Genomic DNA, 21,041 nt, shown 5'->3' with positions numbered 1-21,041 from the left:
TCTTTAGCTACCTTGGGGCCATTCCAACATGAACAATAGCACTTGCAGTATTGGCCTTTGGTCTGTTGTAGCCTTGTGGTTTGGAGTAGGTGCTGGGTGGAATGCCCCCTGGGTGTTTGGCAGGTTGCAGCCTTCTACTTGACACTATCAGTTCAGTCTGTTTCTCTGCTTAGGTTTCTTGCACTGGTTGCCTGTGCATAGTTCTGCTAGTTGACAGGTTTATGCCCATTTCTGTGAGGAGATAAAAAATGTTTGCCTTATTATTCTTTCTGCTTTGTTATGAGAAATACTGACTAACCAAGGAGCATAGCATCCTATATGTAAGAGTTCAATTTGGTACTCTCTATTTTCACCTCCTAGTAGATGGTCATAACCCATAAGTCTAGATTCATCTGCTTTGAGTAAAGGAAAGAAAATTATCAGGTAAGACATAATTTTTCCTTTGGGTAGTTGGTGGGTGGGTTAGTGAATAGGTAGGTGTAGATAAATGGGTGTGGAGATGATTTTATGAGTAGCTGGGGTTAGGTAGGCAGGATGGATTAATGAGTATGTTGGGGGTAAGTAGGTAGATAGGTGGTTGGTTAGTGGATGTAGTGTTCAAGATAAAGTTGTGCAGGCTCCCCTTTAAAGGGAAATTCTTGTTTGGTAAGGGATTGGATAAATTGGTAGAGAGCTTAGGGGAGACTAAGATCCCTCAGTTGTCAGAGCATAAGTCAAAGTCCACTGCTAGAGGTTTTGGCGGCAGAGGTAGGTTTTGGGATGTCAGGCATTACTAGCTAGGTGGAGTTAGTAGTACTTGGTGGATAAAATATTTCCTCAGGGGACAGCCCATTCGTGGAGGTTAGTGAGGTGGCCAGGACATAGGTTCTGGGACCCCAGGACAGCCCAGTGTTTCCCAATGAAGATGTCTGGGCCCACTTTCTGGTAGTAGTCAGTGGTCATCTGCAGATGTTTTACCAGAAGTGGGCCCAAATTATGTCGGAGCAATGGGACTCGGAGGTTATCTGAGATGATTTGTGCTGTGGGAACTTAAAGATTGGGGTTTAAAGGAGGAATTGTAGGTTAGTGATAAGCAAAATAAAAATATAAAAAAGCAAATTTTATCAACTAATCTCCATGGTCTTTTCCCCTTAGTTTTAAACAACTTTGTACCACAACATTAACAAATAGACTCTAGCAGGCACTACAGGATCTAGTTTAGTCTTTCCACCCACCCTCCCCAACACCTGCCCACCCCTAGGACAACTCTTCATTTATAGTCAGTTATTGTAATTAGGATAACAAGCAAGGAGTGCTCTTACAGAGTTTTAAATACATTTCATTAACAACTAAGAAGGAGACACTTAATAAATCATACAGTATACTATGAGGCATATTTTCAAAGCACTTTGGGAGGCTAAGTTCCATAGGTTTCTATGGAACTTTGGGAGGCTAAGTGCTTTGAAAATGAGCCTCTATATAAACTAAAATGCATTTTTATATTAGGCTAATATCCTTAATACTGTAGCAAGTTTTAAATTATTGAAAAACTCAAAAACACTAAAATGGAGTTAGCAGTCCAGCAACAAGAGGGGTGCTATCCAGTCTTTTTCATTGAGTGTCACATGTATTATTATCTCCTAGTTGGTGAGATGTCGTATGTGTGTGCCCGATGCAAAGAGCTCCTAGCTCTCAGAGAACATGTCCGTTCTCTTGAGGCTAGAGTAGCAGACTTGGTGGAGCTGAGGGAGACAGAGAGGTACATAGAGGAGACCTACAGGGATGTTGTAGAGAAGTCCCACCTCTAGTCTGGTAGCCCCTGTGCTACCTTGGAGGAGGGGGGTCTCCTAGAAGGAGAGCATCACCCTGGTGAAGTAGGAAGTACTCCTGTAGGCAGGACCTGCCCACCAGGGAATGTACTATCCTCTCACACCGAGGATACATCTCCAAGTGCTGCCCGGGAGGGAAGGGTTAGGACAGCTGTTGTAGTTGGTGATTCGAACATTAGGCATATAGATAGCAGGGTGGTTGGTGGACGTGAGGATCGCCTGGTGACTTGCCTGCCTGGTGCGAAGGTGGCGGACCTCACACGTCACCTACATAGGATTTTAGATAGTGCTGGGGAGGAGTCGGCTGCCTTGGTACATGTGGGTACCAATGACATAGGAAAATGTGGGAGAGAGTTTCTGGAAGCCAAATTTAGACTCTCTTAGGTAGAAAGCTCAAATCCAGAACCTCTAGGGTAGCATTTTCTGAAATGCTACCTGTTCCACGCGCAGGGCCCAAGAGACAGGCAGAGCTCTGGAGTCTCAATGAATGGATGAGACGATGGTGCAGGTAGGAGGGTTTTAGATTTGTTAGGAACCGGGCAACATTCTGGGGAAGGGGGAACCTATTCCGAAAGGATGGGCTCCATCTTAACCAGGGTGGGACCAGGCTGCTGGCGTCGCCAATTAAAAAAGAGATAGAGCAGCTTTTAAACTAGAAACGGGGGGGGGGGGGGGGGGGGGGGGGGGGAGGAGGACCACAGTCGCTCAAAAGCGCATGGTTTGGAATAAGGTATCTTTCAAAGATTTCACCTAAACAGGGAAGATAGGGTATCCTGATAGTGAGGTTGCAAAAGAGACCATATTAGATCAGGTGTCCTTAAATAAAAATAAAAAACAAACAAAAGATTGCAAATTAATACTGTCAAGTACTAAGCATGATGTAAATAGGAACAACAAACATAGTTTGAAATGTCTATATGCGAATGCCAGCAGCCTAAGAAATAAGTTGGGAGAGTTAGAATATATTGCACTAAATGAAAAATTAGATATAATAGGCATCTCTGAGACCTGGTGGAAGGAGGATAACCAGTGGGGCACTGTCATACTGGGGTACAAATTACATCGTAGTGATAGCGTGGATCGAATTTGTGGAGGGGTAGCATTGTATATTAACGATAGCCTTGAATCAAATAGATTGAAAATTCCGCAGGAAACAAAACACTTCTTGGAATCACTATGGTTTGAAATTCCATGTGTAAAGGGGAAAAGGATAGTGATAGGAGTGTACTACTGTCCGCCTGGCCAGGATGAACAGACAGATGCAGAAATGTTAAAGGAAATTAGGGGTGCAAACAAACTTGGCAACGCAATAATAATGGGTGATTTCAATTACCCCGCTATTGACTGGGTAAATGTAACATTGGGGCACGCTAGGGAGGTAAAATTCTTTGATGAAATCAAGGATGTTTATGGAGCAGCTGGTACAGGAGCTGACGAGAGAAGGAAAACTTCTAGGCCTAGTCCTTAGTGGAGCGCATGATCTGGTGCAGGAGGTAATGGTGCTGGGGCCACTTGATAACAGTGATCATAATATGATCGGATTTGATATTAGCTTTGAAGTAAGTATACATAGGAAATCAAATACATTAGCGTTTAACTTTAAAAAAAGGAGACTGATAAAATGAGAAGAACGGTGAAAAAAACTTAGAGGAGCGACTGCGAGGGTCAAAAATTTACATCAGGCGTGGATGCTGTTCAAAAACACCATCCTGGAAGCCCAGGCCAAATATATTCTGCATATTAAAAAAGGAGGACGGAAGACTAAACGCCAACCAGACGATCAATGTGGAATAATGATTCAGATAAATAATAACGGGGGATAATCAGGTTAATACCACGTTTTCTTTGTTTACTGTTGTTTAATTTATCTCCTTGTCTTGTTTCACTCTCCCTATTTTGTGGTCTAAGGAAGAGTATAGAATTACCTGATTGAAATAATTCTTGTGTGTTATTTTCTCTGTATTTCTGGCAAGTTATTTTAGTGCTTGTAAAATTAAGTTGTTATAAATAAAAAAAAAAAGAAGACTAAATGACAGCTGGCATGGTTAAAAAGTGAGGTGAAGGAAGCTATTAGAGCTAAAAGAAAATCATTCAGTAAATGGAAGAAGGAACTGACTGAAAATAATAAGAAACAGCATAAGGAATGTCAAGTAAAATGCAAAGCGCTGATAAGGAAGGCTAAGAGGGACTTCAAAATAAAGATTGCATTGGAGGCCAAAACACATAGTAAACATTTTTTTAGGTATATTAAAAGTAGGAAGACGGCAAAAGAATCAGTTGGACCGCTAGATGACCGAGGAGTAATAGGGACGATCAGGGAAGACAAAACCTTAGCGGAGAGATTAAATGAATTCTTTGCTTCGTTCTTGACCGAGGAAGATTTGGGTAGGATACCAGTGCCAGAAATGGTATTCGAAGCTGACGAGTCGGAGAAACTTAATGAATTCTCTGTAAACCTGGAGGATGCAATGGGACAGTTCTACAAACTGAACAGTAGCAAATCTCCTGGACCGGATGGTATTCATCCCAGAGTACTGATAGAACTGAAAAATGAACTTGCGGAGTTATTGTTAGTAATATGTAATTTATCCTTAATATCGAGCGTGGTACCAGAAGATTGGAGGGTGGCCAATGTAACGCCGATTTTTAAAAAAGGTTTCAGAGGAGATCCGGGAAATTATAGACCGGTGAGTCTGACGTCAGTGCCGGGCAAAATGGTAGAGACTATTATAAAGAACAAAATTACAGAGCATATTCAAAAGCATGGATTAATGAGACAAAGTCAACATAGATTCAGTGAAGAGAGATCTTGCCTCACCAATCTATTACATTTCTTTGAAGGGGTGAACAAACATGTGGATAAAGGTGAGCCGGTTGATATTGTGTATCTGGATTTTCAGAAGGCGCTTGACAAAGTATCTCATGAAAGACTCCAGAGGAAATTGGAGAGCCATGGGATAGGAGGTAGGGTCCTATTGTGGATTAAAAACTGGTTAAAAGATAGAAAACAGAGAGTAGGGTTAAATGGTCAGTATTCTCAATGGAGAAGGGTAGTTAGTGGGGTTCCCCAGGGGTCTGTGCTGGGACCGCTGCTTTTTAACATACTTATAATTGACTTAGAGATGGGAGTAACTAGTGAGGTGATTAAATTTGCTGATGACACAAAGTTATTCAAAGTCGTTAAATCGCAGGAGGATTGTGAAAAATTACAAGAGGACCTTACGAGAGTGGGAGACTGGGTGTCTAAATGGCAGATGAGTGGAGGAGTGGCCTAGTGGTTAGGGTGGTGGACTCTGATCCTGGGGAACTGAGGAACTGAGTTTGATTCTCACTTCAGGCACAGCTCCTTGTGACTCTGGGCAAGTCACTTAACCCTCCATTGCCCCAGGTACAAAATAAGTACCTGTATATGTAAGCCACATTGAGCCTGTCATGAGTGGGAAAAGCGCGGGGTACAAATGTAATAAAAATAAAAATTAATGTGAACAAGTGCAAAGTGATGCATGTGGGAAAGAGGAACCTGAATTATAGCTACGTCATGCAAGGTTCCATGTTAGGAGTCACAGACCAAGAAACGGATCTATGCAGGATGCAATGATCAAATCTTAAAGAAAATTCAGACTGCCCAAAACACAGCAGCCAGGCCTATATTTGGAAAAACGCATTTTGACAGCGCCAAACCACTCTGAGAAAAACTGCATTGGCTACCAATCAAAGAACGTATCACTTTCAAAATCTGCACGACTGTTCACAAAATTATTTACGGCGAGGCACCGGGATACATGACAGACCTCATAGACTTGCCAACCAGAAATACCACAAAATCTGCACGATCATACCTAAATCTCCCTACCCAAGCAACAAAGGACTCAAATACAAATCCACCTATGCTTCCAGTTTTTCATACTTAAGCACACAACTGTGGAACGCACTGCCAAAAGCAGTAAAAACTACGCTCGACCACATAAATTTCCGGAAAGCACTAAAGACAGAACTGTTCAAAAGAGCATATCCCACCAACCCAACATAAAATACCTGGACAACTGCGACACAATGTAACCAAAGACTGTAATGGACATTACTTGACTCTTCCTCCCCTCTCCCAATCTAAGTTCCTCCCAACTGTACCTACCATATATGTACCTCATTCTACCACAATATCGCTTTGAATTAATCCAAACCATATATTTGTCCAGACCGGAATTGGCTAACGCCGTTAACAGTAATATGTAAGCCACATTAAGGCTGCAAAAAGGTGGGAAAATGTGGGATACAAATGCAATAAATAAATAAAATAAAATAAATCTAGGTGTCGTCGTTAATGGTACGTTTAAACTTTCTGCTCAGTTTGCAGCTGCGGCTAAGAAAGCAATTAGAATGTAAGGTATTATTAGGAAAGGAATGGAAAACAAAAATGAGGTTGTTATAATGCCTGTGCATCGCACCATGGTGCAACTGCACCTCGACTATTGTGTTCAATTCTGGTCGCCGCATTTCAAAAAAGATATAGTGGAATTAGAAAAGGTGCAGAGAAGGGCGATGAAAATGATAAAGGGGATGGGACGACTTCCCTATGAGGAAAAGCTAAAGCGGCCAGGGCTCTTCAGCTTGGAGAAAAGGCGGCTGAGGGGAGATATGATAGAGGTCTATAAAATAATGAGTGGAGTTGAACGAGTAGATGTGAAGCGTCTGTTTACACTTTCCAAAAATACTAGGACTAGGGGGCATGTGATGAAGCTACAATGAAGTAAATTTAAAACGAATCGGAGAAAAACTTTCTTCACTCAATGTGTAATTAAACTCTGGAATTCGTTGCCAGAGAATGTGGTTAAGGTGGTTAGCTTAGCAGAGTTTAAAAAAGGTTTGGATGGCTTCCTAAAGAAAAAGTCCATAGACCATTATTAAATGAACTTGGGAGAATCCACTATTTCTGGGATTAGCAGTATAAAATGTTTTGTACTTTTGGGGGGTCTTGACAGGTATTTGTGACCTGGATTGGCCACTGTTGGAAACAGGATGCTGGGCTTGATGGACTTTTGGTCTTTCCCAGTACGGCAATACTTATGTACTTATGGATATTCCCTGGAGTTAGCGTTGCCTTTGCCCAACAGTTTTCTAGAATGTCCCTGTCACTTCCAGGTATAGGCATTGTGGTCAGGGTCATTCTGTGGAGGTTACACCAGTTTTAAGCAGTGGAACCTGTACCCCTGGCAGAAAAGGACACAGGCACACACTCTATTTCATGGTGTTGAAGAAAGCAGGTACACTTTTTGTCCTATTTTAGAGGGTGTACAGGTTCTTGTGGCTTCCCATATTTCAGATGGAAACCTTGAAGTTCATCATTGTGGTGGTCCAGAGAGGGGAATTTCTGATGTCCCTGGATTTGACAGAGGCTTATCTGAACATTCCGATTCGCCCAGGACATCAGAAGTTCCTTCATTTTGCTATGTTGAGGCAGCATTTTTAGTTTTGTGCCCTGCTGTTTGGACTGCTGATAGCACCAAGGACGTTATCAAAGGTGATGGTAGTGAATGCAGTGACCTTGCACAAAGAAGGGATCTTAGTGGATCCTAATCTAGATGATTGGCTGATTTCTGTGAAGTTCTTTCAGGAAAGCGCACGTGTAACTATGTAAATGTTGGCGTTCTTGGAAACATTTGGACTGGGTGGTCAAACCAGCCAAAAGCCATTTCAGGTGTTGGAATATGTGAGGGTGCAGTTTGACATGATTCAAGGACATATGTTTCTTCTGTCAGCATGGGTACTCAAACTGCAGACACAGATTTCGGGTCTTAGCAGCACGGCGCCACAGGCCCATGACTATCTAGAGATTTTGGGCTCCATGGTCACAACACTGGAGGTGGTACCCTGGCCCAGAGCTCATATGCATCCACTTCAGGAAACTTTACCCTCCAGGTGGTCCCCTCAGACATAGAGTTAGAAGTGAAACTCCCCCTTGGGGACCAGAGAGGAAGCGAGTGGTTCAGAGTTTCCAATTTGCTCCAAGAAATGAGTCTGGAAACAATAGGATGGTTGGTGGACACTACATATGCCAGTCTTCAGAGCTGGGGATCCCATTGCCTAAGTCAGGTGGCCGAGGGTATCTGGTCGCCAGTGGAGGATCAGTGGTCCCTAACCAGATTGGAGACCATGGCAATGCTTCTGGCGCTACGAGCATTTCAGCCAATGCTCCAGGGCCAGACAATGTGAGTTATGACTGGCAATGCAACAGTGGTAGCTATGTCAAGTGCTTGGGTTGCCAGGTAGCATCAGAAGTGGCAGCATTGATGGCCTGGGTAGAGCAACAGCTGGCATCTTTCTATGGTATATGTGGTAGAAGTGCAGAATGTACAAGCAGATTACCTGAGCAGGCATCTCCTGATCCCAGAGAGTGGAGTCTCAACTGGGAAGCCTTCAACGTGATAGCATAATGCTTGGGAATACCAGTGAAAGATCTGTTGGCTTAGCAGACAATGCAAAGATGCCCAGGTTTTTCAGTCACAGAAAACCGCAGTTGGAAAGAATCAATGCTGCAGTTCAGCCTTGGCCTCCTGCAAGCCTTTTCCCTGAGACTGTGACTAGTTTGAGTTAAAAAAGAGGAAAGAATAACACTTTTGGGTGGTAGTACTGGTGGCCTTGGATTGGCCTTGAAGACCCTGGTATCCACTTGTTGGCAGAGTAACCAGTATGTTTTTTGTCAATAGAAGACCTTCTGGTGTAAGGCCTGTTATAATGCCGTTATTTCGCTCCATGTTGCGACCGCACCTGGAGTATTGTGTTCAGTTCTGGTTGCCTCATCTCAAAAAAGATATAAAGGAATTGGAGAAGGTGCAGAGAAGGGCGACAAAAATGATAAAAGGGATGGGACAACTACCCTATGAGGAGAGGTTTAGACGGCTAGGACTCTTTAGCCTGGAGAAAAGGCGGCTGAGGGGTGATATGATAGAGATCTACAAAATAATGAGTGGAGTAGAGCAGACAGATGTGAAGCGTTTGTTTACACTTTCTAACAATAATAGAACCAGGGGACACAAGATGAAATTAGATTGTGATAGGTTTAAAACAAATCAGAGAAAGTTTTTCTTTACTCAGCGCGTAGTTAGACTCTGGAACTCATTGCCGGAGAAGGTAGTGATGGCACCTGGCCTTGCTGAGTTTAAAGGGGGTCTGGACAGATTCCTGAAGGAAAAGTCCATTGATCATTATTAAATTTGGGGGTTTTGACGGGTTCTTGGGGCCTGGATTGGCCGCTGTCGGAGACAGAGTGCTGGGCTTGATGGACCTTTGGTCTTTTCCCAGCGTGGCAGTGCTTATATACTTATGTACTTATGATGTCAGATACAGATCCATTTCTCTTGTATCTTGGCTCTTGAAAGGTTATGGCTGTGAAAAAGGGTAAATCTCTCATTCACATATGGTCAGGATTCTGAGAGGAATCAAGTTGCTTCGTCCCCCTTGGTGACCTTTAGTGCCACCATGGGAATTAAATCTGATTCTGCCAGCTATGGTTCAGTCTCTGAGCCATTGAGGGACACTGCTCTGAAAGATGTCACATTGAAGATAGTGTTTTTTGTAGACATTTTTTTGGCAAGAAGGGTTTTGGAGTTGCAGATTCTATCTTGTCAGGAGTCTTCTTTAGTGATGTCAATGGTGAAGGTGGTATGGTGTCCTCTTCCTCCCTTCTTTCCAAAGTTGATCTCCGGTTTTCATTTGAACCAGAGCATTTCCCTCCCACTGTTGGGGGATGCTCTTGGTGATTGGAACCAGTGGAACGTCTTTCATCTGGATGTCATGAGAGTGTTGGTACAATACCTTAAGAGAGCAGAGGAGTTTCACAGGTCAGACCGTTTGTTTGTTCTGTTTGGAGGGCAGAAGAAAGAAAAGGTGGCCTCAAAGGCAACCATTCTTGGTGAATTAAAGAGGCCTTTGCATTGGCTTAGCTCTTCAAGGGACACCCGATCCTGTCAGTGCTAAGGCTTATTTGGCTAGAGGTCAAGCAGCTTCATAGGCTGAGAATTGTCTTGTCCACCCCACAGAATATCTGTAAGACAGTGGTCTGGTCTTTGTTACATTGTTTTGTGAAACATTATCAGGTGGTTGTGCAGATGAGGCACTGGAGTCAGAGTTCTGACTTTGGGCTTGCAAGGCTCCCACCCTTAGATCACTGCTTTGGTACTTTCCAAGTGCCTGGACCTGTCTGAAGAGATAATAAGGAAGGAGAAATTAGGTCTTATCTTCTAATTTTCTTTCCTTTAGTCCCTTCAGACCATTCCAGAACCCTCTCCCTGAAGAATGTCACATGATAGTTTGATGGCTTAATCGTCATAAACATTTTCTGAAGGGAGCATTCTTATGGTGGCCGCTTTGAATATGTTTGTTTGAACTCCCTCTGAAACTCTGATATATTTTTGCCTGTATACCTATTTTATAAGACATGCATGTTAGTGTCTATCTCATACCTGTTTTGCCCATTCTCTGCCTCCCAAAACACCTATACATATATTATATAAAATTAGTTGCTATGTTTTTGTAGCACATGCTTATTTGCTTGTATAGCTGCAGTAATTTTATGAGCACCTACTTGTCTGTGTAAAATGCTATATACATTTTCAAGTTCCTTATAAAATTATCCCCCATACAACAGTTTTTAAAAATCAAAATTTTCAGACCCTGTGATTTTTCCTTTGAAAATTGAGAGTTGGAGAGCACCCCATGGATTTTTTTACCTGCTTTAAAGAGTTGGAATTGTGAAGCGTGCATGGGGATTTCAAATTGAAATCCCTGTGTGTAGCTTGTTGGCCCTGTAGTCCCCCTGCCCACTTGCAGTGCAGGTAAAATTTTTCATGCTGTTTCAGAGGCAGAGGGCAATGTTCAGCAGCTGGACCTAACAGTGTGACTCAGGTTAAGTAATTTGAAAATGGTTTTCCCTGTGAAGTCCATTTGGTGGTGGGGGGGACATATTTAGATAGTCTGAGCTTGCCGATTAAGACTAATAATTTCCTTTCTTCCATCAGCTGACCCACAAAATTCCAGCATCTGTATCTGTTTTTAAGGTTTTCCATAATTACAGTTCTGCTCCAAATGTTGTTGTTCCTACACTTGAATAACATTTTACTTTTACTTATTTTGGGAGGTAATATGTAAAGTCACATATCTGGTTTGCAGGGGCTGCTGGTGGATAAGTGTTAGTAAGAGGTATATTGAGCGGCACTAACTGGTTACTGCCTCTGAATATTTCCTCTACTATCCAGACAGTACCAGAGTGATTCTTGGGTACAGCTTGGGTAGAGATGAAGATTATTCAGTTAGCAGCCATATTTAGATCATTAACTGGATAGCTATCCAGATAAAGGGGCTCTTTACCAAAATGCAGTAAAAAGTGGCCTAAGCTCATCCTTACATGGGCCATTCCCATGTGCTAAGGCTACTTTTACCACAAGGGTAAAATGGCCAGTTTTTCTATTTTTAGTATTAATGGCCACAGACTAATTTTCCCATTAGCCTGTGGCCATTAGCTCATGAAGTCCTACCGCCACCTATTTTGTAGGCGGTAAGGGCTCGTGTTAATTGGTTAGCACGCAACAATGTAGCTGTACTAACCAATTAGTGCAGAACGTGCCCACTCTCTGCCCCCAGACCCACCCCCAGCACTAAAAAATAAATTTCATTTTTTAGTGAGTGGATAAAGCATGCACATCAAAAAAATTATTGTAGGACACCTCAGCACCCCCCACGGTAAGGCTTTTTTTTTTTTGCAGCCTACCACAGTTTAGTAAAAGGACCTCAAAGTTAGGACAGTGACTGGATAGCACTTCTGGGTTGGCACCGAAACCAGATATTCAGCACTGGCAAGTATCTGGGTACTGGCACTGAATGTCTGGTTTCAGTTTAACTGCGGTGGCTGGCGTTTTGACTAAACACCAACTGCTGCAGTTCAATATTGGCAGGGCCGCCGAGAGACTGGGTCGGGCCCGGGGCCCCGCCCCTGCCGGTCTCGCAGCCCCACCCCCGAGTTTGCCGCAGCCACTGCTCCCCCCTCCGTCCCCCCCCGAGGTCACCGCCGCTGCGCCCCCTCTCCGTCCGCCACCGGAATGGGCCCCCTGCATTGAAATATCAGTTTCACCTCCATGAAAGCAGTGCTGCAGGCAGCAGAACGCCTCCCTTCGGCCCTCCTTCCCTGCTTGTGTCCCGCCCTCGCGGAAGTTACATCAGACGAAGGCGGGACACAGAAGGAAGGAGGCCCCGAACGGAGGCATTCTGCTGCCTGCAGCGCTGCTTTCATGGAGGTGAGACTACGATTTCAATGCAGGGGGCAGACGGTCGACAACGGAGGCGGGTGGGACTTCGGCGCCGGGCCCCCCCTTGGAGGCCCAGGGAATTTTGTCCCCCCGGCCCCCCTGCCCACTCGGTGGCTATGAATATTGGCCCTTTTATTTTGTAAAACTTCTAGCCTGTTGATCTCTTGCTGGTTATGAAAGTAACAAAAAGTTCAAAAGAAGTGAAATAAAACTTCATACAAAATCAAATAACCACAGACTTCATACAAAATCAAATAATAATACATGATGAAAACCTGTTCAGATAGCGGCTCCTTATGTACTCAGTGCAGTTACCTCTCTCTTAGATGCTACATCACTTTGGCTCAAGCACTGGGTATGAACATGGGTGGAGCCCCCGCTGGACCTGCAGGAACTGGGAAAACAGAAACCACTAAAGACATGGGAAGGTGTCTTGGGAAATATGTGGTTGTATTCAACTGCTCAGACCAGATGGACTTCAGAGGACTTGGCAGAATTTTTAAAGGTGAGAAGACACTCCTGTTAAGAGGTTTCAGCTGTAGTTCAGTTGGGTCTTTGTGATGCAGACAAATTAAATAAAGCAAATAACAGTGAAAGAATTGTGGAGGTACCTGTTCCAGCTGTTTCTGTCATCCAAAAGAATTCATGCCTGGACATGCTTCATGAACCCCCACTTCTTTCCTTATAGACAATGCACAGGCAACACAAAGAAAACAAGTCTGGTTGCCTCTCTAACTTAAAGCCTTATAGTTCCTACTGACCCTTTTTCACCATGCTTTCACTCTTGCTTGAAATTTCTTCTGCTTCTAAGACCTCTGTTGTCCTCATTCCACTTTTGTTTCTTGCTAATTGTGATTAAATACCATAGTTCTACATTGTATAGAAACTAGGGTTTGCCAACTGGCAGGTATTCAGCTGGCCTGATCAGTTTTTGAATGGCCAGGCCGGCTGCCGGCAGAGCTCCAAAAAAGGCAACAGTAAAGCCAGTTTTTTTAAAGCCTCGGGCAGCAGCTCCATGCCCCCATGATCCAGCAGTTCCCTCTCCCTTCTCACCCTCCCATGAGTCTGTCTCCCCATCCCGATTTGGTGGTCAATAAAGAGAAACTGTGTGTAGGGCCATAGAGCTCTGCTGCATGTCGCTGACAGCTCTGCCGGTCCCACTGCCTATGATGCAACTTCCTGTTCTGGGAGGAACCGGCAGAGTTGTCAGGCCCCACATGCAGTTTCTACTTATTCACCACCTTCAAATCAGAGAGATAACAAGTCGGGCAGACAGGCGGCAGGGTTTTCCTCTTCTGGTGACGGGGAGGGGGGGATCGGGAGAAGGGAGGAAAAAGAGAGAAAGGGCAATGTTGGGAGGGAGGAACTAAAGAGAGAAGACGATGGGGGGGGGGGGGCTGAGGGGAAAGCTGATATTAGGGGGGAGGGAAGAAAAAGAGGGGCAATTCTAGATAGTGGGGGGAGGAGAAACTGGCAGTACTGAATGGTGGGGGAAGAGAAGCTGAGGAGAGAGGGAGGAGCAATGCTGGATGGTGGGGGGAAAGACAGAGGAACATCATTGGATAGGCAGAGAGTAAAGAAGAGATCCTGGATGGCTGGGGGAGGGGAGAGAAAAAATATGCTGCAAGGTGAGAGAGTGGGGAAGGAAAATAGGACTTGATATAATGCCTTTCTGAGGTTTTTGCAACTACATTCAAAATGGTTTACATATATTCAGGTACTTATTTTGTACCAGGGGCATTGGAGGGTTAAGTGACTTGCTCAGAGTCACAAGGCACTGCAGTGGGAATTGAACTCAGTTCCCCAGCATCAAAATCCACTGCACTAACCACTAGGCTACTCCTCCACTCCAAAGAGAGAAAGAGATGCTAGTCCTAGATTGGGGAGAAGTGGGAGGAGGGAAAAAGAGAGTAGAGCCTGGACAAGAGATGAGACAGAGACACAGAGAAAAGTTGAAGGGAGCATAAGGACCAGGTCACAGAGGGGCAATGCTAGACACTGGGGGAGGGATAGGGACACAGGGGGAGGGATAGGGACACAGGGGGCAGATGCTGAACAGAGATAGGGACATAGAGGGGAGATGCTGGACAGGATGGATTAAAAAAACACAGGGAAGATGGATGGTGGACATGTACAAATGTAAAATGGACAGGAGATCCTGGCAAGAGAATTAGAAAAAAAAGAGAGAGAGAGAAAAGCAGAAAAGAGACTCTGGGCCCAAAGTAAATGGAAACATAAAATGTTCAGACAACAAAGGTTGAAAAAATTATTTTATTTTTAATTTATTGATTGGAATATGTCAGCTTTTGAAAATGTGCATCTTTGATAGCTCACATTTTCAATTTCTGTTCCTCTAATATTACTATATATGCAGAATTTGACTTCTTGATATTTCCAGTTTAGTTTTTCCCATTATATCTCTATTACTGATGTGTGGTTCCTTGTTTCATATTTATTAAGGGTCTTTCTGTGTCTTGAGTGTGTAACCAAGATGTGGTATTGTGCTACTGTTTAATTTCTATGTAGGGATCTGTATCACTCTGACTTGCTCTGTTTTTCCAGCAGGAAGTATACTGGTGTTCTGCCTTTTCATAAATAGAGTTGCTGCTGTTTGAGTCCTGGGCATTCTCTCTTTCTAGTTCCTGCTGCCCACAAACAGCAAGCTGTGAAAGGCTTATAGTTACCAAATAGACTCCAAACTCTTCAATGGATATAAAGCAGTGGTTCTCAACCTTTCTTCTGTTGTGACACACCTGCACACTGTATTCATGTGTGTGATACACTGAATTCTGCAATATGCGTTGGCAGAAAGACAGAGTTCAAAAGGAGTGGGAGCTTTTTCAGGCCATTTTCTCCTTCTCTGTAGCCAGCAGAGGCAGTACTCATGGTCACAGGGATGGAGCAACATCCCACATTTCTTGACCAGGCTTGCAGCAGGGATGGCAGCCAAGGGTAGGGGGAAAGCACCCTTGTGAAGTGGAGGAGCCCCAGCCCCTACGAACTTAGTGGGAATAGTCTAGTGGAATAGGGTGAGGGGAATGGCACTTCCAATAACACAAGGGAGTCAAAAAAATCTTCACAGTGTTTATTTCGAAAAATACATCTTGAAGACTCGACAAGGAACTGTGATTCTGCACTAAATGCTTGCCTCTCAGATGTATGATGAATGTAAAACGCTGTGAGTTAAGACAGTCTTGAATTGTGCACTGTAAATCGCAGTCAGATAGCAGCAAAGCTCAATGTGAACAAGAGCATTGCATCCCTGTTAGACATTTTGTAGATACACGCAATCAAGTTTTTTCTATTGCAGGAGCACACTTATGGAATCATTTGCCTGAACATTTAAGACTGTTCAAATAAACAACAATTTAAGAAATATTTGAAAATGTATTATTTTATGAAAGCTTCTTATTGAAGAATTTTCTTGGATACATATTGGTGGTTCTCCCTGGAGAATGTAATTTTTGAATGACAGCTATTGTATTGTTGTTTTGAATGTATTATTTTATGAATGTTTTTGTTATAACCCGTTTTGGGAACATATATTTGAAAAAAATAAATAAGTACCTGGTTCCCTACGTTGTGCTCTCCCTAGCTTCAGTTACATGTTGTTAAGGAAAGCATGGCTTGCTGGCTGTGTCAAACATTTGGTGGTATACCTACCAACTCTTGGTGACTCACTGGTTGAGAACCACTGATATAAAGGCATCTATCGGTTTTCTTTTTTGGTAGGTCTTGCACAGTCTGGGTCCTGGGGCTGTTTTGATGAGTTTAATCGCATTGACTTGCCAGTGTTATCAGTGGCTGCACAGCAGATTGCAATTGTACTTACCTGTAAGAAAGAGCGCAAGAAAAACTTTATTTTCACGGATGGAGATAATGTGGACATGAACCCTGAGTTTGGGCTCTTCCTAACAATGGTAAGGATGGGATTAAATACATTTATTCTGTGAAGAGCTTTTCCCATGAAGGAATAGTAAAAGCAAAATGTGGCAACATTATAAAGCAGGGATTCCCAACCTAGTCAGGTTTTCAGGATATCCAAAATGAATATGCATGAGAGAGATTTTCATACAATGGAGGCAATGCATGTATATTTATCTCATGCATATTCATTGTGGATATTCTGGAAACCTGACTGGCTAGGTATATCCTGAGAACTGGGTTGAGAAACCCATTGTAAATGATACCTAGATAATATGGTATTGCTGTCTCATAGTGCCTCCTTTTCATTCTTGATAAGTTTCATTGCACTTTTTACCCCCTTTTTTTTTTTATCTCTGACCATCCACCCCCCAAATAATGAAACAGCCATGTGTATTTTGTATTGTTAAATTTAATGTTGGTTTTACTTTGAACAAGACTGTTACTGTAATTCCTTATGGCTCTGCTTTTTCTCATGTTACTCCATGACACCAATTTAAATCCATCTTTGCCTGTCCTACTAGAATCCAGGCTATGCTGGTCGGCAGGAGCTGCCTGAAAACCTAAAGATCAATTTTCGCTCAGTGGCCATGATGGTCCCTGATCGGCAGATCATTATTCGTGTGAAGCTGGCAAGCTGTGGCTTCATTGATAACATTGTTCTGGCCAGGAAGTTCTTCACCCTTTACAAGCTCTGTGAGGAACAACTCTCCAAACAAGTAAGTCTAATAGTAAAGAAATATATTATCCCCCAGTCTGATAGCCATGACCGTTTTCTTTTCTTCTTCTTCTTTTTTTTTATATTCTTTTTATTGGCATATAAGAATAACAAACCTCTATAAAGCAACTTCAGGACAAGGTCATGGACTCTAATTCTATTATTTATGAGACCATTTTCAACTTCTACCTCTTATTTTGCCCTTCCATTCCCTGCAACTTCTCCAGAATAAAATTAGACTCTAGAAGACCTCTCTGTATATGGCAGTTAGAGGGATTGAAGTGGAAAACATTAGCAGAACTTTCACACTTGTTATGTTTTCTAGACTTTCTTATCTTCATCACTAACTCTGCCCAAGCTCCCCACATAGACTGCCCAGGTACTTTCTGGAAAGCAAGTATTCAGCAGCAGAAGTCAGTTAGTGCCGCTGAATATCCCTCTTACCAGCATTTATCTGGTTAGGACTTACTGGTTAACTGAATAAATGTCTTTGAAAATATATCTCTATATATGTAGATCCATATATCTATGATGTCTCTAGATATATCTATGTTTAGATGTCTTCTAGCGGCACCTTGAATGGTGATACATTTTTGCCACAGATGAGATTTGTGTTGATCCATACCATTGCCTTTTTGGGCTTTCTCAAATAAGCTCAAACCTGCTTCAGTTATGCTTTGTAATATCAAAGCAAATTTACCATCTCCATTGTTTAACAAATGAACTAATCTGTTCTGTACATGTCTACTAGACCCCTAGTAGAAGTGCCATGAGATTACTGCTGGAGATCAGAGGCACCATTTTGATCCCAGGCTCCTAACAAGGTAGAAAAGACTTGGGATTGCTCCTCCCCACCCCACCCCACTAGTCATCAGAGAGAGCCCTTGGTAAGAACCAGGGCGAGGGGTATGGCAGGACGAGGAGGGATTCCTTATGCAGTCAGGGCGTCTGGGGGAGAGTTGGAGAGTCCAGGAGGAGGATAGAAAGGGGAAGTATGATAGATGTCAGGAGGATTTGGGGCATGGAGAACTTGATCCCACCACTGGATCCTTTACCAGATAGCAAACAACCAACCACATCATATATAAAAAGGCAGCATTAGTGAGCAAAGCTTTTCCATTAATACTTGGGAATTATGGGTGTCACAAACTCAGAGAAGGTGAGCCCCTTGGATCGCAGCTGAGTTGGCGCTAGTCAACCTGGAGGTCAGCGGGCCCCGACTGGCAGCAGACAAGTCACTCGGACTAGGCAAGGCGGGCTAGACTGGAGACAGGCAAGGCAGGCTTAGGTGGGAGACAAGCAGGGCTGCAGCAGGAGATGAGATAGGGTTGGAGCAGGAGACGAAGCAGAGCTGGAACTGGAGACAAGACAGGGCTGGAACTGGAGACTGGCAGGGCTGGAGCTAGAGATGAGCCAGAGCTGGAGCTGGAGACAGGCAAGCTGGAAACAGACAGGACCAGGTGAGGCTGGAGGCAGGCAGGGCAAGGCAAGGCTAGAGTCGTTGGCTGGAGACAGACAGACTAGGCCAGCAAGAGGCTCTGAAGGCCTGTTGCAAAGGCAGTGGGTTGAACACAGGCACTTCCTTAAAACATGCATGGCAGGAAGTGATGCTCCCAGCATCGCTGCTGCAGATGCTACAAGTGAGCCCCTCCTGCATATGTGCACACCCTAGGAGACCAGCAAGGGGTAAAGCAGCACAAGAGAGGGACACCACTGGAATGGCACAGAGGCCAACTACAGTGGTAAGAGGGTGAGTCAGGTGGGGGCATGGCAGTTCCCATGACAGTACCCCTTCCTCAAAGAGCTTCCCAAACTTGGTCTCACTTTACAGGGAGATAGGCCATGGAATCTTCTTAGGAGCAATGAAACAAGTCGGTCAGTGGATTTCCATAGGCTGTCCACGGGACCTAATACCTTTTTTGAGTCAGAGGTATTCTGGATCCATACCCGTGGTCTAGTTCTTCAGGCACAGTACATGACATTGGAGCTTGAGGAAGTTACTTAGGAGGATCTCCAGCCATGGCCTGAATCTTTGATGCAGAGAGTGAGTGGGTTTTACTCTGAAGAGGCCTCCCTCCCAGTAGGAGATTCATGGCATCCTTGTTCTCTTGACACGGAGGACCCATCTCTGCTTGCTCTTGGGGCAGACCTTGGCCAGAACCCCAGTGGTCTGGGGCAGATCATCAGGAATGCTAGCAGTGGCTAGGGTGACAGCAGACATCTTGGAATCCAAGCAACATTGATCACAGGCATCATTCCAGACAGTAATATCTCCTCTCGCCCAGTCTATGCTGGGGTTGTGTTTCTGGAGCCATGGCAACCCCAAGATGATAGGCTTCATGGAGGACTGGAGGACATGCAGAGCAGTGTCCTCCCTGTGGTCACCTATGCATAGGTGTAGCAGGAGCATTCAGATTCTATGGTGTCCTTGAATATTCCCATAAACTGATGAGACCAGAGTGGTCTTAGGCAAATCCTGGGTAGGAATTCTGAAATGCAGAAAAAGAGCCCCTTGGACTGTGCTACCTGGTCAACCTGGAGGTTGGCCGGGCCCCAGCTGATGCCGACAAGTCACCCATACTAGGCAAGGTGGGCTGAACTGGAGACAGGTAAGGCTGGCTGAACTGGAGAGAGTCAAGATAGGCTTAGACTGGAGTCAGACTTGGCAGGCTCGGACTTCAGACAGGCTTGGCAGGCAGGGCTAGAGCAGGTGACAAGGCAGGGCTGGAGCTGAAGATGAGGCAGCGACGGACTGGAGACAGGCAAGGCAAGGCTGAACTGGAGACAGGCAAGTGGAAACAGACAGGACCAGGCAAGGCTGGAGTCAGGCAAGCAGGAACCAGACAGAGCAAGACAAGGCTGGAATCTGGCAGGCAAGGGCAAGGCTGGAGACAGACAGGCTAGGCAAGCAAGAGGCTCAGAAGACTCATTGCAAAGGCAGTGGGTTGAAGACAGGCACTTCCTTAAAATATGCATGCAGGAAGTGATGTTCAAGGCATCACTGCTGTTGGTGCTACAAGTGCGGGGCAAAGCAGCGAAGCAGAGCAGCAGAGGAGTAGGATGCCACTGGAACATCGCTGAGGCAGAGCACTGCGGTAAGAGGGTGAGTCAGGTGCAGGGCATGGTGGTAGCCGTGACCATTGGTTAGTTCTAACAGGCAATGGAAAAGGTGCCAGTACCCCTTTAAAAAAATTCTGGTTCTAATGCACATTAACATTTGTTATATTTCTACGGTTTTAATGATGAAGAGGCATAGAAAAATACATCCAACAATATAAAAACAATGAATCAAATGCCAAACCGAACAAAAGAATCATGGCATGATAGATTCAGTCATCAAACGTTTTACAATTTTATTCCCAAGCCCCCCCCCCCCACCTTTCAACCTTTGTTAGTCCCCAGGAATCCAAAAGAAGAACAGTCCAAGAAACCTTGGAATCATTTTCAAAAGAAAAAAATGTCCAAGTCAGTATTTTTGAAACCTATTTTGCAAATGTTTATCTATACAATTTGTCTGCAGTGCATCCAAATCACAAGGGGGCATTTCAGAGGTGGGATGACGGTGGGCTTAGGGTGTTCCTAACACTTGGACGTTTTATAGCTATAATGGAACAAAACAAAAATGTCTAGGGCTAAAATTTCAATGTTTTGGTCTAGACATGTTCTTAGAATGAATTAGGCACAAAAAGGTGCCCTACATGACTAGAAGACCACTGGAGGGAATCATGGATGACCCCTCCTTACCTTTCCCACCCCCCAAAAATCTGAATAAAAATATTACTTACCAGCCTCTATGACAGCCTCAAATGTTATAGCCAGGTCTTTTACAGCAGCTTGCAATTTCCTGGAGTAGTCTAGTGGTCAGTGCAGTGCACTGTAGACAGGTGGACCCAAGCCCATACCTCCCCCTTTCTGTTACACTTGTGGTGGAAACTGTGAGTCCTCCAAAACTCACCAGAAACCCACTGTACTCACATATAGGTGCCCCCTTTACCCATAAGAGCTATTGTAGTGGTGTACAATTGGGAGTGGTGGGTTTTGGAGAGCTCAGCAGACAAGATAAGGGAGCAATGGTGAGGTGTGTACTTGGGAGCATATATATGAAGTCATCTGGGGATGCACAGTTGCTCTCCTGGGTTATCTGGGGGACCAATAAAGTGCTGCCCCCCCTGCATCCCAAAGGCTTGATTTTCTATGTTTTTTACTTGTACATTTTTTTAATGGCCTGAAAAGATAAACGTACAGAGGACAAAAACTTGTTATAAACGGTATTTTCGGGAAAAAAAGATAGAT

The 21,041-nt window shown here is 44.1% G+C and overlaps 1 protein-coding gene across 1 annotated transcript in view; it reads left to right on the top strand.

Annotated features, from left to right (window-relative positions):
• The window catches only part of DNAH5 (dynein axonemal heavy chain 5), a 925,453-nt gene that overhangs the window by 391,630 nt on the left and 512,782 nt on the right, over positions 1 to 21,041 (top strand). The window contains 3 exon segments of the mRNA XM_030220396.1: positions 12,433 to 12,611; positions 15,839 to 16,026; positions 16,555 to 16,749. Coding sequence (XP_030076256.1) covers positions 12,433 to 12,611; positions 15,839 to 16,026; positions 16,555 to 16,749 — 562 coding nt within the window.

This window comes from Microcaecilia unicolor, chromosome 1, assembly GCF_901765095.1.
Source record: "Microcaecilia unicolor chromosome 1, aMicUni1.1, whole genome shotgun sequence".
Lineage (NCBI taxonomy): Eukaryota > Metazoa > Chordata > Amphibia > Gymnophiona > Siphonopidae > Microcaecilia > Microcaecilia unicolor.
Note: the sequence above shows the minus strand (reverse complement) of the source record. Positions and strands in the feature narration are given on the sequence as shown.